The sequence below is a fragment of the Spermophilus citellus genome (genome assembly GCF_964194105.1).
Source record: "Spermophilus citellus genome assembly, chromosome: 9".
In the NCBI taxonomy this organism is placed as follows: Eukaryota; Metazoa; Chordata; class Mammalia; order Rodentia; family Sciuridae; genus Spermophilus; species Spermophilus citellus.
In genome coordinates this window covers 52,047,311-52,071,957 of record NC_138191.1, presented here as the reverse complement: position 1 = coordinate 52,071,957, position 24,647 = coordinate 52,047,311, and the positions used below count along the sequence as shown (strand labels likewise).

The window sequence follows — 24,647 nt, the reverse complement described above, 5'->3', positions numbered from 1 at the left end:
CCTCCACATTTTCTCTCATATATTTATTTCCACTAATAAAATTTTGCACATTTAGCCCACCTTGGCATTTGTTTCTCAGAAGATTCAGAATAACATAATCATCTTCTCACCTATTAGGTTCTACTTATTTATTACATTTATCTTTTACTGCCTACCACAAGATGAATTCCAAGAGAGCAGGAATTTTGTTCACTTATATATTCCAAACACTTAACATAGAGCTGGACAGTGTTTAATAAATATGTGCAGAATGAATGAACAACACCTGCTTTAAAAATATTAGCAAGTGTTTGTAGCATCAACTAGACAAATGAACAAACACATGACAATACCAATTACTTGACACAACTTTGCTCCTTTCTTAATTCCCTGATCCTCTTATTTTATCTAGTCTTACTTACAGTAAAAAAACAAACAAACAAACAAACAAAACAATTTTGTACTTCCTATAGTAAAAATGAGATTTGAGGGAAAATTTGATTTTAGAAAAAGATCCAGATTAATAATTGGAGGACTGCCCATCTGTTCTGGGGAACAGATATGCAGTTCTGACTGATATTTACCACTGCTACTCTCTTGTCTTTAATTTCAGCCAAGATCTGCAGATAAACAAAATTGAAAGCTTTGAGGGTTTGACTTTTTTAAGCTTAAATATCCATCCAATAGTAGGAAACTTGGCCCATGCCTAAACACTTCTTGTACTCTCTATTCCCCCCAAGTGTCTCTTTTGAGGATGTAAAAACAAAGATAAACTACACCCAAGTATAATTTCAGACTCTTGAAACTGCTGAGCTTCATCTTGGGATTGGGCTCTGGGATTGGGAAGCTAAAATACACACACACACACACACACACACACACACACACACACACATATGAAAATCTTATTTCATTAGGGCCCCTAAATTTCTGCAAAGGAGAATCCCACAGGGTTCTGTTGGAGGGTTTTACACCAGCTGTAATTTTTCTTGGAGCTGGATGGAGGAGGAAAGCAGGTTCAACCCTTCTTCATAAAGACTAACTTAGGCATTAGTCTGTGACTTACCTTGCCTGTGCCCTTGGACAGACCTTGATGAAGGGCTGTTGTAAGACCAGACAGTTGAAGTTCCAATCCTGACTTTGCTACTTATTAGCTATGTGGAAAATTACCTCCCTGAACCTGTTGCCTCATTTTTAAAATAGGGATAACACATTTATTATTTAGCACCTTGTCCAATAAATAGGATGTAACTCATTTGCCCATAGAGAGTGCTCAGTAAATATTAGCCATTACTATTATTAATAACAGAAACAAAGGAAATTAAACCTTATGTTCAATGTTTGGTTTGTCTTTTTTAAACTCTTCAGCTGTTAATATGAAGGTGTTTGATAGTATCCAAACATGTAATAATGAGGTAGATGGTAATTAGGGTTGACTGCATTAAATTTAATTAAAGAACTATCCCAGAAAAGAAAACAAAGTCAATTGCAAAGTTTCCTGGTCTCTGCTTCAACCTAAAAGCTTCACTGGGTTTCACTCCTGTTTTCTAAAGGGCAAGGGAACGTCCACGCAGGGTCGGGCTGCCAGCAGTTACAGAACATCTCATCACACTTTCAAAGGCTCACTCCTCTCTCTTGCGTAACTGGTGAGGTCAAAATGGGCACCTTCATGGAAGCCCAGATTGCCATTTCTGAATGAGGTCCAAGAAAGAACTGCATTCCATAGAAATCCAAGTCAGGCACCAGCAGAGCATGGCACTTGCTGTTTAAAGTGCACTGAGCACTCCTGGAGGGCCAGCTTTTTAATATTATCACCTTAACACCTTTGATTTCTTCATGACCTAAGATTCCAAAGTTTCCAACAAACTGCTACAAATGGGGAGGTGGGAGAGGAGGACAGCCTGATGTAAATTTACCACTATGTGAAGTTCTAAAGTAACTATAGAAGTTTCTATTATTGCTCAAAGCCAAACAGAGGGAGAAAGACAAATAAGTGACTTGGCACTTCTGTCCAACTGAGGTGAGACTCTCTCTCTTTGTAATCCTGGAGTGAGAGTGCAGGTGAACTAACTTCCTGCAAACACACACAGACCCACGCATACGGGGACAGCTGTGTGTTGCTGGAGAACAGACTGATTAAACAGTGCATTGGTTCCCTGTGCCAATCCTGGAAAATAATGAATTGGGTAAGGAACAGTTAATAAGAAAATGTGCCTTGCTAACTGTGCACATTACAACAAAGAGCTGGCAGCTCCTGAAGGAAAAGGGCTTGTGCTGCTGCCGTTCAAACTTGTCAGTCAACTGGTGCCAGCAGCCTTAGCGTCTGCCTCCCCAGCACACCCTCATTACATGTGTCTGTCTGGCCTGATCTGTGCATCTGCTCAGAGACGCTCCTGACAAGTCGGGAATTTCTCCATTTCTCCCTGGTGAGAAGAGCGGATTTCTCCCTGCTTCTCTTCTATCACCTCCGTGCCTCTCCCAAAGGAGGCTCTTTGATTTATGGTAGCTTTGGACTTCCTTCAGCGTCTGCCTGCTCTTGACTTCTAGAATGGAAGAAGCTGAGCTTGTGAAGGGAAGACTCCAGGCCATCACAGTAAGTCTGCATATGGTTATAACTCATTAAGGTGGTTGCTTAGAGGAACAGCACTGGTTGCTAGCTGTCCCTGTTGCTGAGCCCCCCTCAGTGGATAAACAGATCCCTCAGCCTTCATGAATGCATCTCTGCTTCTCTTAACCCTTGTGACCCTCTATAACTCTTGGGCTTTAGAACCTGAGTGCAGGCAAATGTTCCTGATTTTCACAGACAGTTCCTATGTTTTAAACAACAATCAAAAGCTTTTAAGGCAGTCTGGTTAACTATCATTCAGCTTCTGTGTACACCTTAAAAATACTGTTTCTCCTTAAATTTCTAATTGACAGGCATTAGATCAAAAAGCAGGTCCCCAGCTTGGAAATTTTTTAAAGCAATGAATGCTTCAAAAAGTTTGGATTTTTTAAAAGGGGAGGAGAAAAAGAATTAAAACAAATGATCTGAAACTTTTTATTTGTAGTGTCATAGTATGTTCCAGAAAGCCTAACAATTAAAATGAAAGTTGGTATATTTAAGCTAAGCATTGAACAAGAGAAAAGTAGGTAAAAGCATGTATCAAATTAATTCTCAGAGATCAGTTTCCAGTACAGTTATAAACTGAATAAGATCCTGATAGAGGAATGTGGTGCACGCAATGGATTTGGAAAATATTTCGTTAATGCCGGGAAGAAAAATAGTGCATTTTTTATGCTCGTTCTGGGAAAGAGTCAAAGCAACAAATCGATTACTTTTCTTAAATGATTCAGCTATTCAAAAAAAAAAAAAAAAAAACTTCTTAAACACTGCACTTGGCAGTAACCTGGAAATTCATAACACAATCATTTATCATTAGTTGAAACTTTTAATACACTTTTTTACGGGGGAAAAAACCTTGAAAATCAACACCTAATTTCTCATATATTTTTTTTTTGCCACTGAAATGAGCTGTCAGGAAGAAATGAGTACTTTTTAAAAAACTGATACTTATTCAGTGTAGGTAAGGAGGATGTTTTTCTTGTCTCTTCAAATTCTCATAGCAAAACTAATAATTCAAATTCTCATAGCATAACTAATTTAAGATTTTTATGAAATAGATACAGTGTCTTAGTTCCACCTAGGAAGGATTCAGTATGTTAAAATGTTTTCTTAGCCAGTGGTAAGGAACCAGGAGTCCATTGGTAAGGCTGGCACTCTTCCATAAGATAATACTTTTTTTTACATGTCTAACTTCTAATCATTATATTTCCTTTCTTCAGAAATCGTTGGCTTGGGTTGTTGTTTGTTTTGTTTTGCTGTTAAAACCCCACCACCATTTCAGCTGTCCTGCTTGAAAGGACAGGAACTCCCCTCTGTTGTTTTTGGCATGGATCTTTTATATTACAGCTGTCGTCTAAAGGTTGCTTTACTGGACGATGTGAGTTGTATGGTCACAAGCTCTTTTTAATGCTTCTGTCTCTTAATGAAATGAAATCATGTCCTCAATGAAATGTACAAATAGATGCTTCTGTATTTTCCTTTTTGAATTGGGTCATACCCTAGGTTAAGCCTGTACTACTTACAGTGCACCTTAAAACTCATACTGAAGTAGCACATATTCCAAAGATATGGCTGCATGCAGTTATCCAGGAAGACTAGGAATTTTCACTGAGGGTCCAAATGCAAGCAGGATCCTAATAAGTTAAAAGCAGTCCAGGGGGTAGTAAGTTCCTAAATATAGAGACACATGGATTTTTTTGATGATTAAAAAATAAAAAGAACTAATTTTTGGATTATTCCATTAGCCTAAACATACCCATTAAAAAGAATTAAGCAAATTTTCAAAGGTCACAAAATACTTGTAGCTTAGAAGTAATATACTTGTATAAAAGTTGTAGAGAAAAATGGAAAAACTTTATGGGAACAAATTCCCATTCGCCTACACCTCACCAGGCTAAATCCAGTCACATTGGTCACCACCTAGAGGGGAAATGGAGCAGTAGTGTGTCCATGGAAACAATACACCAACCTCCTCCCTCCTGGGGCCCTGGAAGTGCCAGCTTTCTCCACCCTGGCCTTACCCAGGAAACCACCTCACTATTCCCTTTCTTCCTGGGAAAATGAAAATATGTGGTATCCAGGAAGCTTGCAAGGATTATTTCATTTTTGGAAGTACTTATAATCTTCACAGTCTCTGACCTAGACTAACACTCAGAGGCAATCCTCTCATCTTAACCATTTTCCTACACTGAAATAACTTCCATGTACTTCAAGAAAAAAAATCAGAAGGCAATTGCCTAATGTACCAAGACACACCAACTCACAGACTGCACCTTGGAAGAAAAAAAAAAAAAAACTTTAAATCTCTAAGATATGTTTGAAGTATAATCTCTGCTCTTCTATTTATTCCACCTGGTGTCAAGTGCCTTAAAGTCATTATTTCCACTTTTCAAAGAATTGAAAAAATAAACATATATGTCTATAATTTGACAGAAACAAGTGACGAACTTCCTCTTAAAATAAATTAAGTAGATGGAATGTGGCACTTGGGCTCTCTAATTGAAAATTAAATTACTGTAGTGATGCCATTCATTTCTTGTATTTGTAAAGTGAACTTTAGTCAGAAGTCTTCTTGAAGATTTAAAGACAGTGAAGCCAAAATTATAAAACTACACAGAAACAACTGTTTAAAAGAAAGTACTTCAGTGTAGTAGTACCAAATATACACTCTACTTAATTACTTACTTTGATCTTCTTTCTTCATTACTTCATCCATGCACCAACTCTTCCCTTAGCAAATTTGTGGTCAAAATACCCCTTTGCCAAAGAGTTCAGTTTGCACCTATATTTTTTAAAAAGGACTGCTTCAAGCTGATTAAATATTATTTTTCACGCCTAAAAAGTCTCCTAATTCTATATTCAAGTTAGTACATATTTTAATAAATAGCTGATTCTGATATAAAGGGAGAGCTATTGGAATCATAATTTGAAATTCACTTGTAAGGTCGCTAGAACTGATGATATCAATGTCTTCAGTACTTTTGAAAGAAGTGGGATGAAGGCCTGAATGTGTCCCCACAGAGTTATCTCTAAAGAATTCTGTAGAAGTAAGCATGAAGAATAGTTAAAAAAAAAAAGGCCTGGGTAGATTCCCCTCAGAAAGATCTTTTTAGGATGAATAACGTTCCATGTGCTCTTGACATCCTCCTCCACAAGGAACACGTTGTCTTATCTCTCCTCCTATGGGGACATTGCAAAAGACTGTTCCTAATGTGGGAATGTTCAAACTGGAAAACTCCTGGATCTGAAACTATCTAGAAATCACAGACTTGCAGAAACAGATCTGTTCCAGGGCTGAGATGAATTCTGAGAATTAGAATCAATTTGCAGAGAACAGAATCAACTGAGCAGGCAGGTAACAAGATAGCTGCCATTTGTAGTGTCATCAAGGCCTAACTTTAACCATTAGGGATGTGTGTATCAACTCATTCTTTTATGGGTGGGTTATTATGTTTGGCAAAGAAATGTGACATAGCACACTGGGGGGCCTTTGCTCAATTAATCATTGTTAAGCACTTCCTATGTGTCAAGCCTTATGCATTTACATGAAAGAAGAGAAATAAGGAGCCTTGGGAACCTCCCAAGTGAAGGTGGAAGTGGGTGGCAATTTTAAGAGAGGTGGTCAGGGTGTGCTTCACAGATGGGGTAACAAATGAACATAGCTATAAGGGAGGGGGTGCTCTGTCAAAAGTTAGACAACAGTAGAAATCACAAGTAGAAACACCGACCTACAACTGCCTTCCTTTGGAAAGGAGCAACAAAAAGTCCTGACCCTGGAATCTGAGCAATAGAGCAACATTTGCCAACCAAAGCTGCTCAAGAGAAAAACAAACAAACAACAATTGCAGCAACAAAAACAAAACAAAACAAAACAAAAAACAACAACAACAACAAAAAAACCTCACATTTCCCTGAATCCACACCCTATTTCTTTCCACTCCCAAACAATTTTTTTTTAATTGTAAATACAGGAGGCAGGAAGTTTTTGACATAAAACAGAAATCTTCCCTTTCAAAGACCCATATTATAATAATAACATAAACACAGATGGGTTCTAATTATTCTAACATGGGTTCCCTTTACCTCATCTCCTTCACTTTTGGTCAATATTTGGGATCTTCTTAAAGTCAATAAAACATCTTATGACCCAAAGGCAGAACCTGCTACAGAATTCTCAGGGCCTGTACACAGTGAAAATGCAGCAACATTTGTTCAAATAATATGCAAAATTTCAGGATGGTGACACCAAAGCCTAAAACTAAGAGCTGGGCCCATCTGAGCATGGTGCCCCATGTGATTTTGCAGGTCACTTGCCCAAGAAGCCAACCCTGCCTCTGTATTCTAGGCCAGCCATATGTATTTCTTCCTATTCATTCTACCTGCACAAACAAAAGAGTGAAACAAGAACAAGCTAGTCTGGACCACTACTTTTGTTTGGACCATTGTATTATGTAGAGTTCTAAGAACTTCTTAAAGCACTACCAGTGGTTAAGCATGTGCATAATGAACCATTGTTACATACCATGTCTCATAGTTAAGACAAAGTTACAAAAACAACTTCTAATTTGTCATGAGCATTCAAAGACATCCACAGGAAGATGGTAAATGAAGATGTAGTAATCTCCTCAATAAAGAAGCCCTATGCCAGAATATTCTAACAATAACGCTAGGCACAATTTCCACAGTGCTGAACCAAGATTACATGTTTCTTCCAGAGAGGGAAAGATTTCTTCAAATAAATGTGCTGTGCCACATTTCTTTGCCAAACATAATAGCCCACCCATAAAAGAGACCATGTGACCATGTATAATAATTTTGATAGCTCATTAAGGAAACTGCTTTGATAACAGGGGAAGGTTTTTCCAGTGTGCTAAAGAATGATAATATTACCTCACTAGATCCTCCACTGAAAAAGATCACCATGAACTTTCTGAACATTACAGAATAGTCAAAAAATAATCTGCTTCTTTAGAAAACTGTGTTAAAACAAATTAAAGTCTAAATGTTTAACTGAAGTCTAAGCAAATGGAGCACCTAAAACAGGACTTCCTAATTCCCAATTTCCAGTCTCAAACCATCCAGCCTTTTTAAAAATAAGAATATTTAAAATCACTTAAACTGCAGTGATGTCATTTCACGGAAAGACTCTGTGAAAATTGACTGCATTAAGAAGTTCCCTCACCCAGAATGATGTGGGATGAACATTTTCCTAAAACACCAAGTCAACGGAGAGTGAGAGCTGTCCTTAGCTTTTCTGTAAAGTCCTAAGGACTAAGAGGAGTCAGTCAAGCCATTTAAGACATGGAACTGGGTTATCCTCTGAAGCTCTGAATGGAAATAAAAACTGGCTTCTGTCCTAAGCAGCAGGTTTTCAGTGTATCATTGCATCAGTCATCAACAGGGTGATGCGGTGCAGTAAGAGGAGCTGTGACAGTTGTTCCTTAATGGATCTGTGCTAACAAACCTAGAATATAAAGTGCATCTCTTAAGCAGAAGAATTCTAAGATTACTGACAACAATAACAACACCTATGCTTCCACAGCATTTAGGCTTTAAAAAAAATAAAATGTTCACAATTATTATCTCATGTGTCCAAAGAGTCCTATGATTATTATGACTATTTTCAGCAACAAATGTTGCCATCTCCATTGGACATGTGGAAAATCTAAGACCAAGGATGATTAGTTAAATGGTAGAACCTCTTCCGTTTGTCAGATTTTCTGACCACAACATCCCAATAAACTCTTATAAACATCAAAACTGCAACCCTCACCCGACTCAGAATTTCCTTTGATTTCTGTGGCTTACTCTTATGGATAGAGTTTGAAATGGAGCAAGGAGAAGAACCTTTAGAGGTTCTGCTTCTCTTAATCACATTTTCTAAATCAAATCAGACCTCCACTGCAGTCCCCCCCACCTCCTTTAACCTGCCAGGAGTAGAAGTGGGCAAAAGAGAATGTGTTCCCATTGCAGAAGTGTCTGTTATTTCTTTTAAAAGGACTGAGATGGAATCCAAGTCATTTTTCAAATCATGCAATATTGAAAGACCTGGTCACATCCTCCCTGTCTCCATTGCACAGTCTCTAGCTTCCAGCCAGGACTTCTTAATACCAAGACGTCTTAGCATCTCTCACAGTTCTCCAACCATGAGCGCAGCACTAGCTGAGCTGGGGCACCAATATCATCATGTGGATGGGCAAATGAAGTAATGAACAATTACAGTCAAGCTGAGGAGGGGAAACACTAATGATTGACCTGCTAACAGATCGCTTTTACACTGAAAATCAGGTCAAGCTTACTGTCACCCCTTAATAACTGAAGGGTTTGTTTTGTGTTTGTTTTTTATCCTTGTTCTATTTTGTCACTATTCATTAAAATAAATGAGAAAGATAATAAAAGAGTAGAACACAAACTGGACTTCATTTGGAGCTCTCAGAATTTATTGTAAGGTCGGGAAAGAAGACTAAAAGTACAGAATGAAATGAGATTTAGAAAGTTTTTGTTTTTTGATTTATTATAGTGATAACCACCATGCCCAATTTCCATGGCTACTTAAGAAATGGGGTATTTCAAAGTTAGATTCACAAAATACCATATGACCAAGAGAAAACAAAAAGTCTCTGTTTATATTCCTATGTTCTTCACTCCATGCTTAGGACCTATGCACTCAGCTTCTCCTGGAATGCTTCCAATACCAGGGAGATCCACACCCTATTCCATTTGAGAACAGCATTCTGGGTTAAGATTTCTGACAGGATGTGCTAGAGTCTGGTTTCCTTCACCTTTCACCCAACTATCATGGCTCCAACTACTGGTGTTTATATAACTTCATTTTCTGGATTCTGATCATTTGATCATAGGCACATTCTAAACACTCTCTAAAATGTCAGTATCACTGTTAAAAGTTGGTGCTGAGAGTTGAACAGGAAGGACCCTTACCAGGACAGAGTCCCTTATTTTGGAAATTGTATTTCTACTGATATATTTGGTAAGCAATAAGGTGCATAAAAATTATCACCGGTGAAGCTACAGAAAATTAGGCTTAACTCAAGTTCCAACACTGGGTCAACTGTATGACTTAAGAAAATTAAACACTCTAGTCCTCAGCTTCAGGGTCTCTGAAGTTAAGAATAAGAATTAATTAAGTTCAGCGATCATATGCACAATGAATATACAAAAATCAATAGTTTTCTTAAAAGCAATAATTACTCAGAAATATAATGTGAAAATATCCCATTTTCAGTAGCTACAATTTTTTTTAAATGTTAAAACTTAAAAATAATACTAGTAAGGAAATATACCAGGTTTATTTGAAGATATTTTTTATACTTTTACATCTTCTGAGGAAATTTATAATAAAACTTTGCTAAGCAGCATAATATATGTGACCAGAAAGGCAACTGTTCCTGGATAGGTAGTTTGAATTCAGAAAAGTTGTCATAGACTTCCAAATTTATTCTAAGTTTAATGAAATTTTAATCAAAATTTCTAAAAAAGCATTCTTACTCACTTCTGGTTAAAGTCTGAAATCCCTAAAAACAGGACAATTTGGCAAATGATATAAGAAATCATAAAAACTTTTTTATACTTTGATGCAGAACTTTATTACAAGGAACTTATGCCAAAGACAAATAAAAGATGTACACAGACATGGACATCCTAAGATGTTCATAATAATTCTATCAAGGTGTATAGTTTTCTTGGTTTATTTGGTTGGTTAGCTGGAATTTCTTTTGTTGTTGTTTTAAATTTGGTGGAGAGTGAGGAGAGATAAGGAATTGGTTGGATTTTCAGTTTGGTTTCTATTAGAATCAAATAAAATAAATCCAAGGTCCATTTGGAAAAATAAATTATTATTGTTAATCAAGAGTTTCTTATAAGAACAATAAAAGAATACTTGCCCAACTCTATCTTCCTACAGGCCACTGGTATGAAAAAGCATTAAAAACACTCACCTTCAAATAAATATTCTTTTCTGCTCACATTTTCACAAATTTGTATGGCATAAAAACTTTTTCAAAAGCCATGCAGAACCAAGGCACACTGCTTTCCTGTGACCTAGATTTACCTCACAGATATTTAGGGACAATTAAATAAATTGATACATTTATGTGTTTGAAGTGGTTCCTAAAACATTAAAAGTTCTCAATTAAGGCTGGGCACAATGGCACACACCTGCAATCCCAGTGGCTCAGAAGGCTGAAGCAGTAGCATCATAAGTTCAAGGCCAGCCTCAGAAACTTAGTGAGGCCCTAGGTAACTTAGTGAAATCCTGTCACAAAATAAAAAATAAAAAAGGGCTGGGGATGTGGCTCAGTGGTTAAGCACCACTGGGTTCAATCCCTGGTGCTAAAGAAGTTGTTCTCAATCAATGTTAGCCATTATTACAAACATCAAAATCTTCATCATCTGCAGATCTTGAAATAATTAAGATTCAAGAACAAAATTTCAAGTCTTTGTTTTTTACTTTCTGTTTTTGTTTTGGTGGTGCTAGGGATTCAACCAAGGTTCTTAAGCATGGTAGGCAAGTACTTTACCACTTAACTACATCCCAGCCCTAAATCTTTGTTTTTAATAATCATACCCTACCTCCTAGACATGCCTCTCTAAATACAACCTAATAAATACAATTCATTCTATAACTTTGCCAGGGATTAACCCATAAATCCCATCAGTCTTTTGTAATTCATTCATTTTTACCCTCTTCCAGAAATTGGGGCATTTGTCACTTTTAATCTTCTATCTTTTTGCTCTATCCAAGATTCCAAAGAAATTACACAACAATATTCTTCTGCCATGTCTATAAATTTTTCTTCTCCCTGGAACAAAGCTCATTGGAGACCAAACAGCAGCTCTGTCTCAGAGAGTTTACTTCCTCTTGGGTGTTAATTTTCCTTTAAGTGTGTTGGTTCCATCCTTCCCAGGATCAAGATTACTCTCCTTAATCAAAACTGTAAGAACAAAATAGAAGTGGAATAGTTCTATTTTGTTTCTGTTATTTTAGTATTGCATTGCACTATTCATCTCAGCAGTAGTTTTACTGCTTTAAACATTCTGCTATAAGCATCTCTCTCACACACACACACCCCCCACCCCCCCACCCCCACCATGCTTTTGTGACATTAGCGTTTTTCATGTACCATCTTCTCTTCACTCTGGATATTTACTTTATTTACAGCATTAAGAATAGGTGCAACCCTCTTATCTTAAGTCTTAGTTACATGAGCTCATTGAGAAGGTCCCAGTTAGATTTAAACTATGTGGCTTGGTTTTTTTAATGGTACCTTCCTTTTTTTTAAATCTGAGGTTTTTTTTTTTTGTTGTTTTTTTTTTTTTTGTACTGAGGATTGAACCCAGGGCTGCTCAACCACTGAGTCACATCCCCAGCCCTTTTTTACATTTTGTTTAGAGACACGGTCTCACTGAGGCTGGCTTTGAACTCATGATCCTCCAGCCTCAACCTCCTGGTATTATAGCTTCAGCCTGTTGGGATTACAGACATGTGCCACCATACCCAGCTCATTTTTAATTGTGTATCTGTGGTTTCATTTGTAAATGGCCCATGCCTCATAATTTATCTTCCCTCTAGAAATATTTGTTTCTTCTTCAAGAATTTTTAAAAAGAATTTTGGCTGGTTGAATTCTTTCATGATTGCTCTAACTGGCTTTAAAAAAATTTTTGAATCTATTTAGGAAAGCGTGCCTGTACCCCCTTTCTGGTTGGGTGATATCTAGTGTAACAGTAGCAGGCTTCTGTTTTTCTTTACTTTTTTCTAAATGCCCACAACCGGCTTTGCCTTTCCTTTGTGGAAACAGAAGAACCAAAAAGAGACCTGGGACTGGAAATTAAGGTTCTGCTACTAAACACCCTACTAAGCAAATCACTTCATCTCTCAGTGCCTTAAACTCTTAGGTGTAAAATGAAGTATGTGGACATGTGAGAACTGAAACTCTGACAATTTGTAATACCAGAGCACCACGACTGTGTCTAAATCCCTGTGAGGAAAGCACGTGCCTTTCCATTGTTCATTTCAGTCTTGTGGCCTATTATAAATAATATCTGACCCTGAAATAAGCTTCCATGTGGGCCTCCTTCCTCCCTTACTCCTTAAGCGTGACTGTGTCATAGGATATCTGAATTAGCCCCTCCTTTTCTTTTCATAAAAGTGTCTCTTATCATGGTCTCATCTATTCCTTTCAACACCCACCCCCCTTTAGCTCTAGCTCTGACTCTTCATCTCTCTCCATCCAACATCTCTATCCAACCAGAAAAGCTCCACCATTTTGTCCCAGAGACACCTCAAACTTATTTTGGATCCATCATCATTCATCCCCAACTGGTTCCTCCTCCTCTCAAATTCCTATATCTATCAAGAGATTCTGTCTTCCTGTCAGTTACATCAACATGGAAGCCCTGTGTTTCCTTTGGACTTTCCCTCTTGCTTATCCACATGTCCTCAGTGGCCAAGTCCTGACAATTTTAATGCCTTGCACTCTTGGACATTCATGCCCTCTGCATCTTCTTTCCAAGTACTCATGAATTCTGCTTTGTCAAGTAGTCTAACTGGTCACCCCTTCAGGTTCTCACTCTTTAATACCTACTAGGCAGTGAGGCTGTATTTCACATCTTAAAACATGGTGATAAGCCTATTATTCTTTTCTCCCTGAAAATGGCTCATTGCTCCTCCCTATCTCAATACATAATTAAGTTCCGAATCCCTGTCATGCTATTCAATACTCTCTATTAAGAATCTATCCCCATCCTGTTATTCTTAGTTATTTCCTGCTATTCCCTGTATGGCAATTTAGATTCCAGATTTGCTGTTCCAAATAATATCCCAATGTTCTAGTTCCAGGCCCTTGACCTGAATGCCCTTTCTCCCCACTCCCAGCCTTAGCAACTACCCAGGATGCCCACTCATATGCCATTCCAAAGCTTCTCCTAACCACATCAGCTGGAAGCAACCTCTCCCTGTCTCCCCTCAACCCTCATAGCACCTTTCTTGTACCTTAACAATGAATGACAGCTATCATTATATTTCTCTGACAACAGTCAATTGCACAATTTTCCTTCTTCATGAGACCAGAATCTCTTTGAGGGAAGCTTCTCTTTCTGAATAATTTTTAAACACTGTAAAAGTCTTTTTTTTTTTTTTTTTTTTGGTACCAAGATTGAACTCTGGGGCGCTCGATCCCTGAGCTACATCCCCAGCTCTATGTTATATTTTATTTAAAACCAGGGTCTCACTGAGTTGTTTAGTACCTTGCTTTTGCTGAGGTTGGCTTTGAACTCGTGATCCTCCTGCCTCAGCCTACTGAACTGCTAGGATTACAGGCATGTGCCATCTCACCAGGCTAAACACTGTGAAACTCTTAATGTCACATAAATATTTGTACCTAAATATTGAATAAATTAATAACAAAGTAAAACAGAACAAATCCTGCCTTCTTGACTGAAAAGGCATGTTCAATACTAATTGTTAATCAATAATACCTCCTAAGTTATTAATAATTCCTAAGTACTGTGATCAAGGTAATATCTTTGGATCCGAGATGATGACAATAACTTTATAGTTGTACAAGATGCTTAAATTAATTTTCCAAATAAGAGGAAGCCTTTCACAGAATTGGAATATGTGGCTATCAACTGCTAAAATAGGCTGTCAGACAAGCAAATGTTTAAGTAATTGATTGTTTTTTGGTAATTGATCACTGAAGAAGTAAACAACATATAAGTTATTCAAAATAGTTACATTAATAAATATCTGATGTGCTAGGTCACAACAGCTATCTACAGAGGTGCTCTACATTCTGGGGAAATTAGGGGAAGCAGATGGCATTTCACCTGTGTTTCATGATCATTTGAGAAGGAATTAGCTGATTTCGATAACTTCTGGTATGCTGGCAATAGAGCTAGATATAAAACTTAGTTTGTACTGCCGTATTGAAACTAAATTATTGTGATATTATTTTTCAATAATGCTTATAGATTCCTATCAAATTTGGCAAAGGATAATAACTTATTGCTGATGGATATCTTATGAGGGAAAAGTATTCCTATCTTAAAATAGGATTATGTCTATAACATTATAAAATTATCTTCCCACCTACCTAGACCAATAGAAAAGAGGCATCATGTTACCTCTAAGTGACAAAACATTGGTATTCCTTAGCAACCCTTGCATAAGCCTTGTGTTGCCAAAACACCCCGAAGGCTCTGCTTTTAACTATAGCTTTCATTACCTGATTACTAGCCCTAAGATGAAACCAGCCCAAATAGGCAACCAACAGGGTAGAAAAGTTTTGCTGAGTTTCATAGTCACTCTCCCCAACCATACTGTACTCTTTTTTCTGGGCTATTTGTGAAGCCAGATAGATACAGCATCACATGTAGAGAGCTGAAAATGCGCTCCCTTCTAATAAGAGGTCCCACTGTTGCTCCCTGTCCTGAAGCTGCCTTCAGGCCTTGGGGCTTGGTAATGCAGATGATGATAAAGGAGGTTGTGACTAGCTTAACTAACTTCCCACTTGAGGAAGTGGTGCAGGGACTTGGCTAAATTGCCTGGAATTGGAACATGGCTCTGCCATGTCTTATTTATGCAAACTTAGATGAGTTAGTGTGCCCTAAACTTCCATTTCCCATCATATAAAATGAAAATCATTACAGTATCTCTTTGTTATTATAACAATTAAATAAAATAGCACCTGTGAAACACTTACCAAAATGCTACTAATATTTGCTCAATAAATCTCTTATGGAGAATTGGCTCACAGAGGTTTTCAAGAGTCTTTGTGACTAATGACTAAATTTCATCCAAAAGACAGAAGCAATTCTAAAGGTCCATGTTTTTTTGCCTAATTTTTCTCAAAAGAACTGTTTCTAAAATTTAAGAAGTAGTGCTGATGAAGTCAGATGTCTCTCCTATACACAAAGAGAAACAGGACGTAAAGTTGGAGAACAATGTGTTGTTTTTCTTCAACAAATGTACCTGCACTTACACATCAAAAAAGAGTTTTAATCTTCAAAGGAATCACATCAGGAAGCCATGCACTTATTTCATTAATGCTGCCAAATATTTTTGGAACTCTTCCTTCTAAATTACCTTCTGAATCTGCTTCAAATTCTTTTAGATGTCTTCATTGGCAACAAAATTTTATCCTTTGGGAATTTTCCATTTTGAAAGCAAATTTAAAACCAACTCTTATGAACAAAATGGAGGACAATGTCACCTCTAATCAAAAGTGAGGAAATAAGGACTTCTTTACATGGCTATTCGGGTGCCTTTATTTCAGATATGGAATCTCTAAAATATTTCAGGCCAGGAAAGGCATGGTCATAATTAATGTGTTGTTTTGTGAGTGAATAACAGGTTACGTTACAGGAACCTTCACATATATTTGCTCATCTAGTGTTCATATCATCTGAGGTCTGTACTCATTTTCCCCATTTCATAGATGAAGTAAATGAAATGCAGAGAAGTTAAGGATTTTGTCTAAAGACAGAGCCGTAAGTCGAGGAGCCAGATATCAAACCCAGACTCTCCACTTAGTATATATGCTATATTTTCTAGAAAGTACAACCTGTGTGTGTTAATGATTTTACTTTCTGTTGTGTTTCGTTGTTGATTCTTTCAAGATACTATCATTTAAACTTGGTGAATGATAGTGTGTCTCTCCATGTTTTTTTGTTTGTCTGTTTGTTTATCTAAGCTACTGTTATGAAGCGGTATCTGAACTGTGTCTCTCTGTTGTCTCTTTCCAAGGAGGAAGCAGTCCCACTTTCTGGCTGCCTGGCTTTCTAACTACCCAGAGGCGATCCCAGGCTTGCACAGGTGCTGGCCTTTCACCCAGCAGCCTCTTTACCCTTGAGCCAGAGGCCTCCCTTCTATAGTGCCTCCTCAGGCCTGTTTCAAAACTCCCTGTAAAAACTGGCTTCTTCCATTGTATCATTCATCAGGTCAGTCTCACTGGATTGAAGGAAAGGAAAGAAGAGAAAAGTAGGAAGGAAAGGCATTGGGATTTTTTAAGTTCTCTTGCTAAAACACCTTTACATATAATTTTCCATAAACAGAATGCTCTGCTTCCCCCAACCCCTGCCCTTTCTCTCTTTCCCTTTTCTCTCCTTGGCTCCTTTGCTTTGAACTATAGGTTTCCAAAGCAGCTTCAGACCAATGCCAAGGCCATGTGGCTGACCAGTCATTCATTATTCAAATAATGACAAGCCCAAGAAAACAAATATTTTAAAAAAAATTAATTATGCTGGAACTTTTTAAATTTCAGGATAAGAGAAAAATACAGGAAGAAATCTCTCAGAAGCGTCTGAAAATAGAGGAAGAAAAACTAAAACACCAGCATTTGAAGGTAACATATGACTTTAATTGTATTTCAATTATTTTGTATTCAAATAACCTAATGGCATTCAAATTTCAATAGAAACGATGCTTTCAGAGACAGAAAATTCCCAGCATAGCTCTCAACATTCTAATAGCCCTAGAAGAAGCCAACAAGCTAGCAATATTTGCATATGAGATGAATACCTTCTGTCAAACTCATGGGAAGCTGAAAACATGGTTTGATTACTTCTGTCCTTTAGCACTGAATTTCCTAATTTTCCTCAGTAGCCTTGAGAATTCAGCCTTGAGAAATTGGCCCTGATACAGTCTTTTTTAACATCCCTGGGGAGGGGATCCAGCTAGGAAGTTCCCTTTGAAATCAGTGAAAGGCCAGCCATTCCCCAGGGGATGCAGAACAGACAGTGTCCAGCCTGGTCAAGGATGCTTGTGTTTAAAAGCTCAATGTGATGAATCCAATGTTGTTTGAGAATGGCTCGGGTTGGGTTTCTGTTTTATTTTGTTTTGACAGAACATGAGATCATAACCATAAATAAGTCTCCATTTTTAAAAATCAGACTTTACATCTTTCACTGGGTGTGGTCATTTTGTAATTAAAGCACATTGAGTTTCAATATTTTATTACGTAGCTTAGTCACAGGATGTAAGCAAATGACAAACAGGAGCTCCTTGTGAACAGGCCCAAGCAGGAAACTGTACTTATCTGGCAGGGCTGCTACCAATAAATTTAATGACTCCCCTCAATGAAACAATGCTTCATACTCATGGGGGTCTCAAAAATGAAGTTAAAATTGCCAAATTCAGCTAAATACTCTTTTTTTTTTTTTTTTGGTACTGGGGATGGGCCCAAGGAAATTTACCACTGAGCTACATGACTCCATCCTTTTAATTTTTTTATTTTGAGACAGGGTCTCATTATTGCTGAGGCTGGGCCTCAAACTTACTATCCTCCTGCCTCAGCCTCTAGAGGTGCTGAAATTACAGGCATGTTCCACCAAGTCTGGCGTAAATCCATTTTTTTCCAATGGAATAAGTAACCACCTCTGAAAAGAAACTAAAACTCTGATTAGCCTCAGTTCTTCAGATTCAGTTGGCTTTTTTGCTCCTGTACCAGCTGACATTGCTGTTGTTTGATGGATAATTGCAAATCATAGTTAACCTACTGCTGTCCTTCCAATATGTCACAAAGAATATACATGAGCCAGGTGTGGTGGCACACACCCGTAATCCCTGCAGCTCTGAGGGAGGAGGATCATGAGTTCAAAGCCAGCCTCAGCAACTGCAACATGCTAAGCAACTCAGTGAGACCCTGTCTCTAAATAAAATACAAAATAGGGCTGGGGGTGTGGCTCAGTGTTTGAGTACCCCTGAGTTCAATCCCTGGTAACACACACACACACACACACACACACACACACTATATTACACACACACACACACACACACACACACACACACACACACTATATTATACACACACACACACACACACACACACACACACACATATATACTCATAGATATACATGAGTAGTAAACACAAAAGAAATGCAATGTAGGGCTGGGGATGTGGCTCAAGCGGTAGCGCGCTCGCCTGGCATGCGGGCGGCCCGGGTTCGATCCTCAGCACCACATACCAACAAAAGATGTTGTGTCCGCCGAGAACTAAAAATAAATAAATAAATATTAAAATTCTCTCTCTCTCTCTCTCTCTCTCTGTCCCCCTCTCTCTCACTCTCTCTTTAAAAAAAAAAGAAATGCAATGTATATTCCTAGAAAATTGATGAAATGAAAACAGATTATACCAAGTTCTGTTAGTATAATTCAAATGAAATATGTCAAATCTATAACAATATTTAAAATAGATTATTTCTAAACCCAAACAACAATTTGAGAATTTGTGTGCGCTCGCTGGCTCTCTCTCTCTCTCTCTCACACACACACACACACATTTTTATACAGTTTGGTTCTGGCAGAGAACAGCTTCCTGTGTCTGAGTAAACTGATAGCTCTCCAGCATATGGCAATTGTGATTCTTGCAGAATGGATAGCAAATAAAAGCAGAGCTCACAGTAAAATAAAGGTTTAAATATGGACTCAGTTCATTTTGGAAGTAAGTTTCACATAGGAAAAGCCTGACTTACTGATAGGCCCATTTTTGAGGTGCCACTTCATTTTAGTACTTGTCAAGAACAGACCAGAAAGTAATATATGATCTTCCTTATCAGTTTCCTTCTGGAACCAGGAGACCTTTCCTAATCTAACCCAATCAAAACATTTATCATGCTTTGGACTGCCAAATACAGTTGTGCAGATTGTGTACTGCATGAGCACAAATGGAGGTGCTGAAATCCTGCCCACACTTCCTTGCCAACTGTTTACTCTGGCCCATGTCTGCTTGTGCCAGGAGCAAGAGGTTTTCATTTTTTTTCACACAAAGTTGATATCCAACTTCTGAAGCTGTGCTTGACCCAAAGGAATAGAAGTGAGGGGGAGGAGGAAATGATATATTTTCCTAATTTGGGAAATTCAAGATTAAATAAGCAAAACAAGTTAAATGATAATGCTTAATTTAAATTGAAGTATAAGCATAAATTTCTTAATCTGAGGTGGTCAAAGAAAGTTTTGTGAAAGATGTGAAATTTGGGGCTGGGGTTGTGGCTCAGTGGCAGAGCACTTGCCTTGCATGTGTGAGGCACTGGGTTCGATCCACATCAAAAAATAAAAAAACAAAACAAAATAAAGATATTGAGTCCATGTATAACTAAAACAACAACAACAACAACAACAAAACCTTTTTCTTAACTGATGTGAAATTTAAGCTGGGTCTTAACCAGAAAGTAGAATGTATACAGTTCAGAGGGCCTTGAAGTACATGAACATTTATTAAACACTCATTATGTGCAAGGTACTAAATTGGACACTAAGAATTTAAAATAAATAAAATTTGACCTGTGACCTAAAAATGATAACTAACACATAAACTCATAATGACATTTACCCTATGATGAGCACTCTGTAGAAGTCATAAAAACACAGAGGAAAGAGTGGCTATTTGAATAGAGGATATTTTTCCAAGTTTGCAGAAATAGTTTGCTATGCCAAACAGCAACCAGGCATAAATCCAAATCAGCATTCAAAAATGTGCAAAAGTATTTTAAAAATTAATTCTACAATATGTTCATCAAGTTGAGAAAGTTTTAGTGGTCTCTATAGTTAACACCAGTTTCTGGTTTTCTTCTCTATCCATTTGTTCTCGTTACTGTGACTGTCCTTACCACTTCCCTGATGCAAACTTTTTATTACACTTTAGTGGCACAGTTAACAACATAAGCATAAGTACTTGCAAAGTGTTCCTCCTGCATCAGCATACAAACATTTCAAAATAGTTGCAGTAACTCACTATGATCTTGCTTCTGATCCCAATGATCATACCCAGGACCACTACACAGGGAACTTCCAGGGATGTTCTCATTCCAATATTCAAACAACTCTGGGATTTGCATACCATGGATCTTTTTGCCTAGTAATAGCATCACAATCTCACACCATCAATAAACACAAAATATACTGTCTAGAAAATTGTCCTTTCCTGTAAATCCATTCATTCACAGTATGAGAAAATCAATTTATCCCAAAGTCTTACTGAAATTGCTGGGTAGAATTGCTTCAGGAAAACCTTTTCCTTAAAAACTGCCAACATTTTTTTTATCACCTGCAGGTAACTTATACTTTCATTCAGTTCATATGGTTTTTAATTCTAATCGTGTTACCAGTTCATTCACCTCTATCTGCAATTCAACATCATAAACCATGCCATTTTAGTGCTTGTTATAGATCTAAGCATGCAACTGACTGAACTATCCTCGTGGATAGTTCTATCCTCGTGGATAGTTCTTAAGTACTGTAACTTACTTTGATAGGCAATATCTGTCTTCTTTATTATACATTAGCTATCTTCAAATGCCATCAACAAAAATAAGTTAAAAATCAAGGTGAATTCTTAAAATGCTGATATATTTAGATTTTCTTGATATCTTTGACCTCAGGAGCCAAATCTTGACTTCTATTAGTAATATTTACTAGGTCTATGAGAAACATTTTTGCAAACAACTAACCAGCTATAATAAGAGGTCAAGTTAATACTGAGGGAGAGAATCTTCCTGTGGCAGAATGCAGTAACATTGCTCTTCTGGAGTGTGTTGTCCACATGCAATTGCTGCAAACTCTGACAAGGTCAACACAAATGTGATGATCTGGGCTGAGGTTCTTTGTCACTTGGTCCTGTGGCTTTCAAGTAGTGTCCTGTGTACCTGTAAACTTCACCTCACTGCTTTAACTAAAGCCATCTGTATTTTATTCGTTCTTCAAACTACCATTCCATATGATGTTTATTTGCAATTAGTGTACTGTTGGATTTTAAATAATCGTTTGAAAAACATTGTCTTTCTTAAGATAACCTTTGTAATTATCAAGCATAACCCAGGCTAATTAACTTTTTTCAACTCAAATATATTTCTGTTTCAGTGGTATTAATTCTATCATCCTTTAAAAAGAGAAAAAAACATTCTTCTTACTTGCTCTCATTTTAATTGTAATATAAGAGAAAGAAGTTCTCCGGAAAATAAAGTTCCTATAATCTCCTCATCATTATAGGCATAGTGACTCCCCAAAGAATAATTGAATAACTGAGCAAACAATATAGAGAGGTCGATTAGATACATATGAATACATGTGAAGCCCTTTTTTATCAGGAAGAAGGGAAGAAACTCCAACTCTTTGATAATAATAGAATCATATACCATACAGTTTCCACTTGAGACATGGGCCGGATGCTAGCTAAAGTTTCTAGGTCTCTTTCATTGTTTTAAGTTTTCTTAGGCTCATCAGTTTAATTCTTTTTTTATTTTTTTAAATTTTTATTGACGGTTGTTCAAAACATTACATAGTTCTTGACATATCATATTTTGCACTTTGATTCAAGTAGGTTATGAACTCCCATTTTTACCCCGTATTCATCAGTTTAATTCTTTCAAGTAAATTCAAAAGCATATTTTCCATATGATGAAACATATCTTTTTTATATTGTTAAAGTTGACCAAAATAAAATCAACTCATCAATGTTTAGGTATAGCCATGAATTTTGTGCATCATATTATGGGAACAGGTAGGAAGCTGGATTTAAGAATGTCTAGAACCAGGGAGATTCCCAGAAGAGAGAAGGAGTGCTGAGTGTTGGTATTGTATCTTAAATTAATTTTACCTTGTTCTTGCAACCCAAGATACAATATCAGCCTTCTGTTTTGCCCACCATTTCAATTAGTCCCAGAAAAGGTTATTATGTGAGGTCATGGTGTGAACATCAAAATGACTTCATGGAACTTTGAACTTTGTTAAGGACACAAGACATACAGCCATCAACCAAAGAAATCACAGTAAAGACATCACATTGTGAGGTCTCTACAGGACTGTGATAAACATACAGCACAGCATGATTCTAGAGGGCAAGGATGGGGCTGCCAGGGAGGGAGGGGGCTGGGGTCTTCATGAGCTGAAGGAGCCTGACACTAAGCCTCAAAAGGTAAATGGGATTTAGATACAGAAAACATGGCTTTGGAAGGGGGTCAAGAAGGTTGTGAAAAGGGAAATGACAGATTTTTTTCGGGCAAGGCAATGGGAGAAAATAATTCTTCTTTAACATGTCCACTATTGAAATTCATAAGATTTGAAAGAAGAGATTTTTATTTAAGTTATTGACTGATATGAGAACATGTGTGTGTGTTTCCTGACACCAGAAAAAGGCCTTGAGGGAGAAATGGCTTCTAGATGGAATCACCAGTGGGAAAGAACAGGAAGAGATGAAGAAGCAAAATCAGCAAGACCAGTACCAGATCCAGGTTCTAGAACAAAGTATCCTCAGGTAGGACCTCTCTGAGATGCCCCACAACTACCTTCTCCTTTGTCTTTGTACCCTGTGTTTGTGTAACAAACTATTCTCAGTTTAAGGGGCAGAATCACATCTTCCATTTTTATTTCCAAAAATGACTAGGGAAACACACCAGCAGGCAGAAATAGAAATGTTACTTTAAATGTCTCCTGAATATCTCAACGCTATTTTTAAACATATATTGGTGAGTTACCCATACCTCTCCGAGTCTATGTCCTGTAATTACCTATCTTCAGGGTTGTTGGGCAGATTTTAAAATAGTTATCCATCTACTTGGCATATGGCAGATGCATCAAAAACTGTGCTTCTTCCCAGGGCCAGCCCCCACTCTCACCTGAAAACAGGTGACAGGTCTACTGGTGTGTTTGCATGCTCTCTCCATCAGACCTCTCCCCCACCAACCCCACCCTATTTTGGAAGAGAAGATATCAGATACAGGGGCCCTTTTCTACTTCTGTGACCATGTGGCCAGAGGTGTTCATCTCATTTCTCCATTTCCTTCCCTTCCCATCACGAACAGTCAGCAACTCCCGATGGAACAAGTACAGTCATCAAATTGCCATACCTTAAAAAGAGATAATGGGCTTGAAAAAAAAAATCAGAAAGCTCAAATATAAGGTGAGATTACTAGTACTATCCCCCCCCCCACAAAAAGATAGCATGAAGAATTAGATATTGGAAAGTCAAAAGTCATTTTCCAAAATGGACAACATGGGAAAAAAAGCTTCCTTTATAAAAAATTATTTCCATCTTATTAGCTTAATTACCCATTCGTGTTTTTAATAGCTAAAATCATTGCTTATCCCTATTTAGCTGTTTTTCTGAAATTCACAATTCTTAAGAAGTTATATAATTTAAACATCTATTATTATAAACCCCTCAGTTATTTGCTCAAAGACGTGGAGTGCTTCCAAACCGTAGACAATAAACGCTTAATAAATAAATAAATAAATAAATAAATAAATAAATCGGCCCTACAGTTTGGAAAACTCCATTCTCTTAGCAAGAGCTTCTTACCAAGTCTGGCTTCACCTGATGATTACTTCCCTTCTTCCTCAGCATGGAATCCTTATCTCTGAAGGAGTCCAGAGTTAATCCCTGTAAGCCCTTCCCGCTGCACAGACACCTCCTTGCTTTCCCTCACAGCTTCTTTTCAGTCTTTCCACCTACTGAACACCTACAACTCTCTCTGTAACTGATGATAATTGAAGTGGCTACATATGCTCAAGCTCCATAAACGGGGTTTGGGCAGCATTCCGAGTAATCCCAAGTACTTATTAGGACTCTTCTGATTGCTTTTGGACCTTGCCTGAATGCTCTCAGAAGCACATAAGCTTCTGCCAGTACTGACAGAGGCCTGTCTACTGACAGCTCCTGTCTGACCAAAACTAGAAGAGGATAAGGAGGAGAGGTATTTAAATGATGTATATTATGCTCCCAGCACTTTACATATATTATCCCATTTAATCTTCATAACCCTGGGAGGTAGGTATGAACTTCATTTTTCTTTAGTTGTACAGATTTTTTATTGTTTTAACCAAAACAAATGTACTGCAAATTACCAAGGGTTGAACTTCATTTCTTGAAGAAAGATTAAGGAAGTCACACAACTAGAAAGAGGCAGATCAGAACTATTTCATCTGACTACCCTACACTGCCTATCAAACAACATCATGCAGCAACCTCTGTGAACACAAAAGGTGTTACCTCTTATGATAAGTCTTGGAAGCATGATCTGTCCCTTTATTCTCCTTTCTCCAAAACC

General features: G+C 37.5%; 1 protein-coding gene across 1 annotated transcript in view; it reads left to right on the top strand.

Moving 5' to 3' along the window:
• The first annotated feature begins 1,872 nt into the window (after positions 1–1,872).
• PALMD (palmdelphin) overlaps positions 1,873–24,647 on the top strand; it is a 46,035-nt gene continuing 23,260 nt past the window's right edge. The window contains exons 1-3 of the mRNA XM_081308864.1: positions 1,873–2,572; positions 16,865–16,945; positions 22,731–22,855. Coding sequence (XP_081164990.1) covers positions 2,528–2,572; positions 16,865–16,945; positions 22,731–22,855 — 251 coding nt within the window. The 5' untranslated portion in view covers positions 1,873–2,527. The remainder of the gene's footprint in view (positions 2,573–16,864; positions 16,946–22,730; positions 22,856–24,647) is intronic.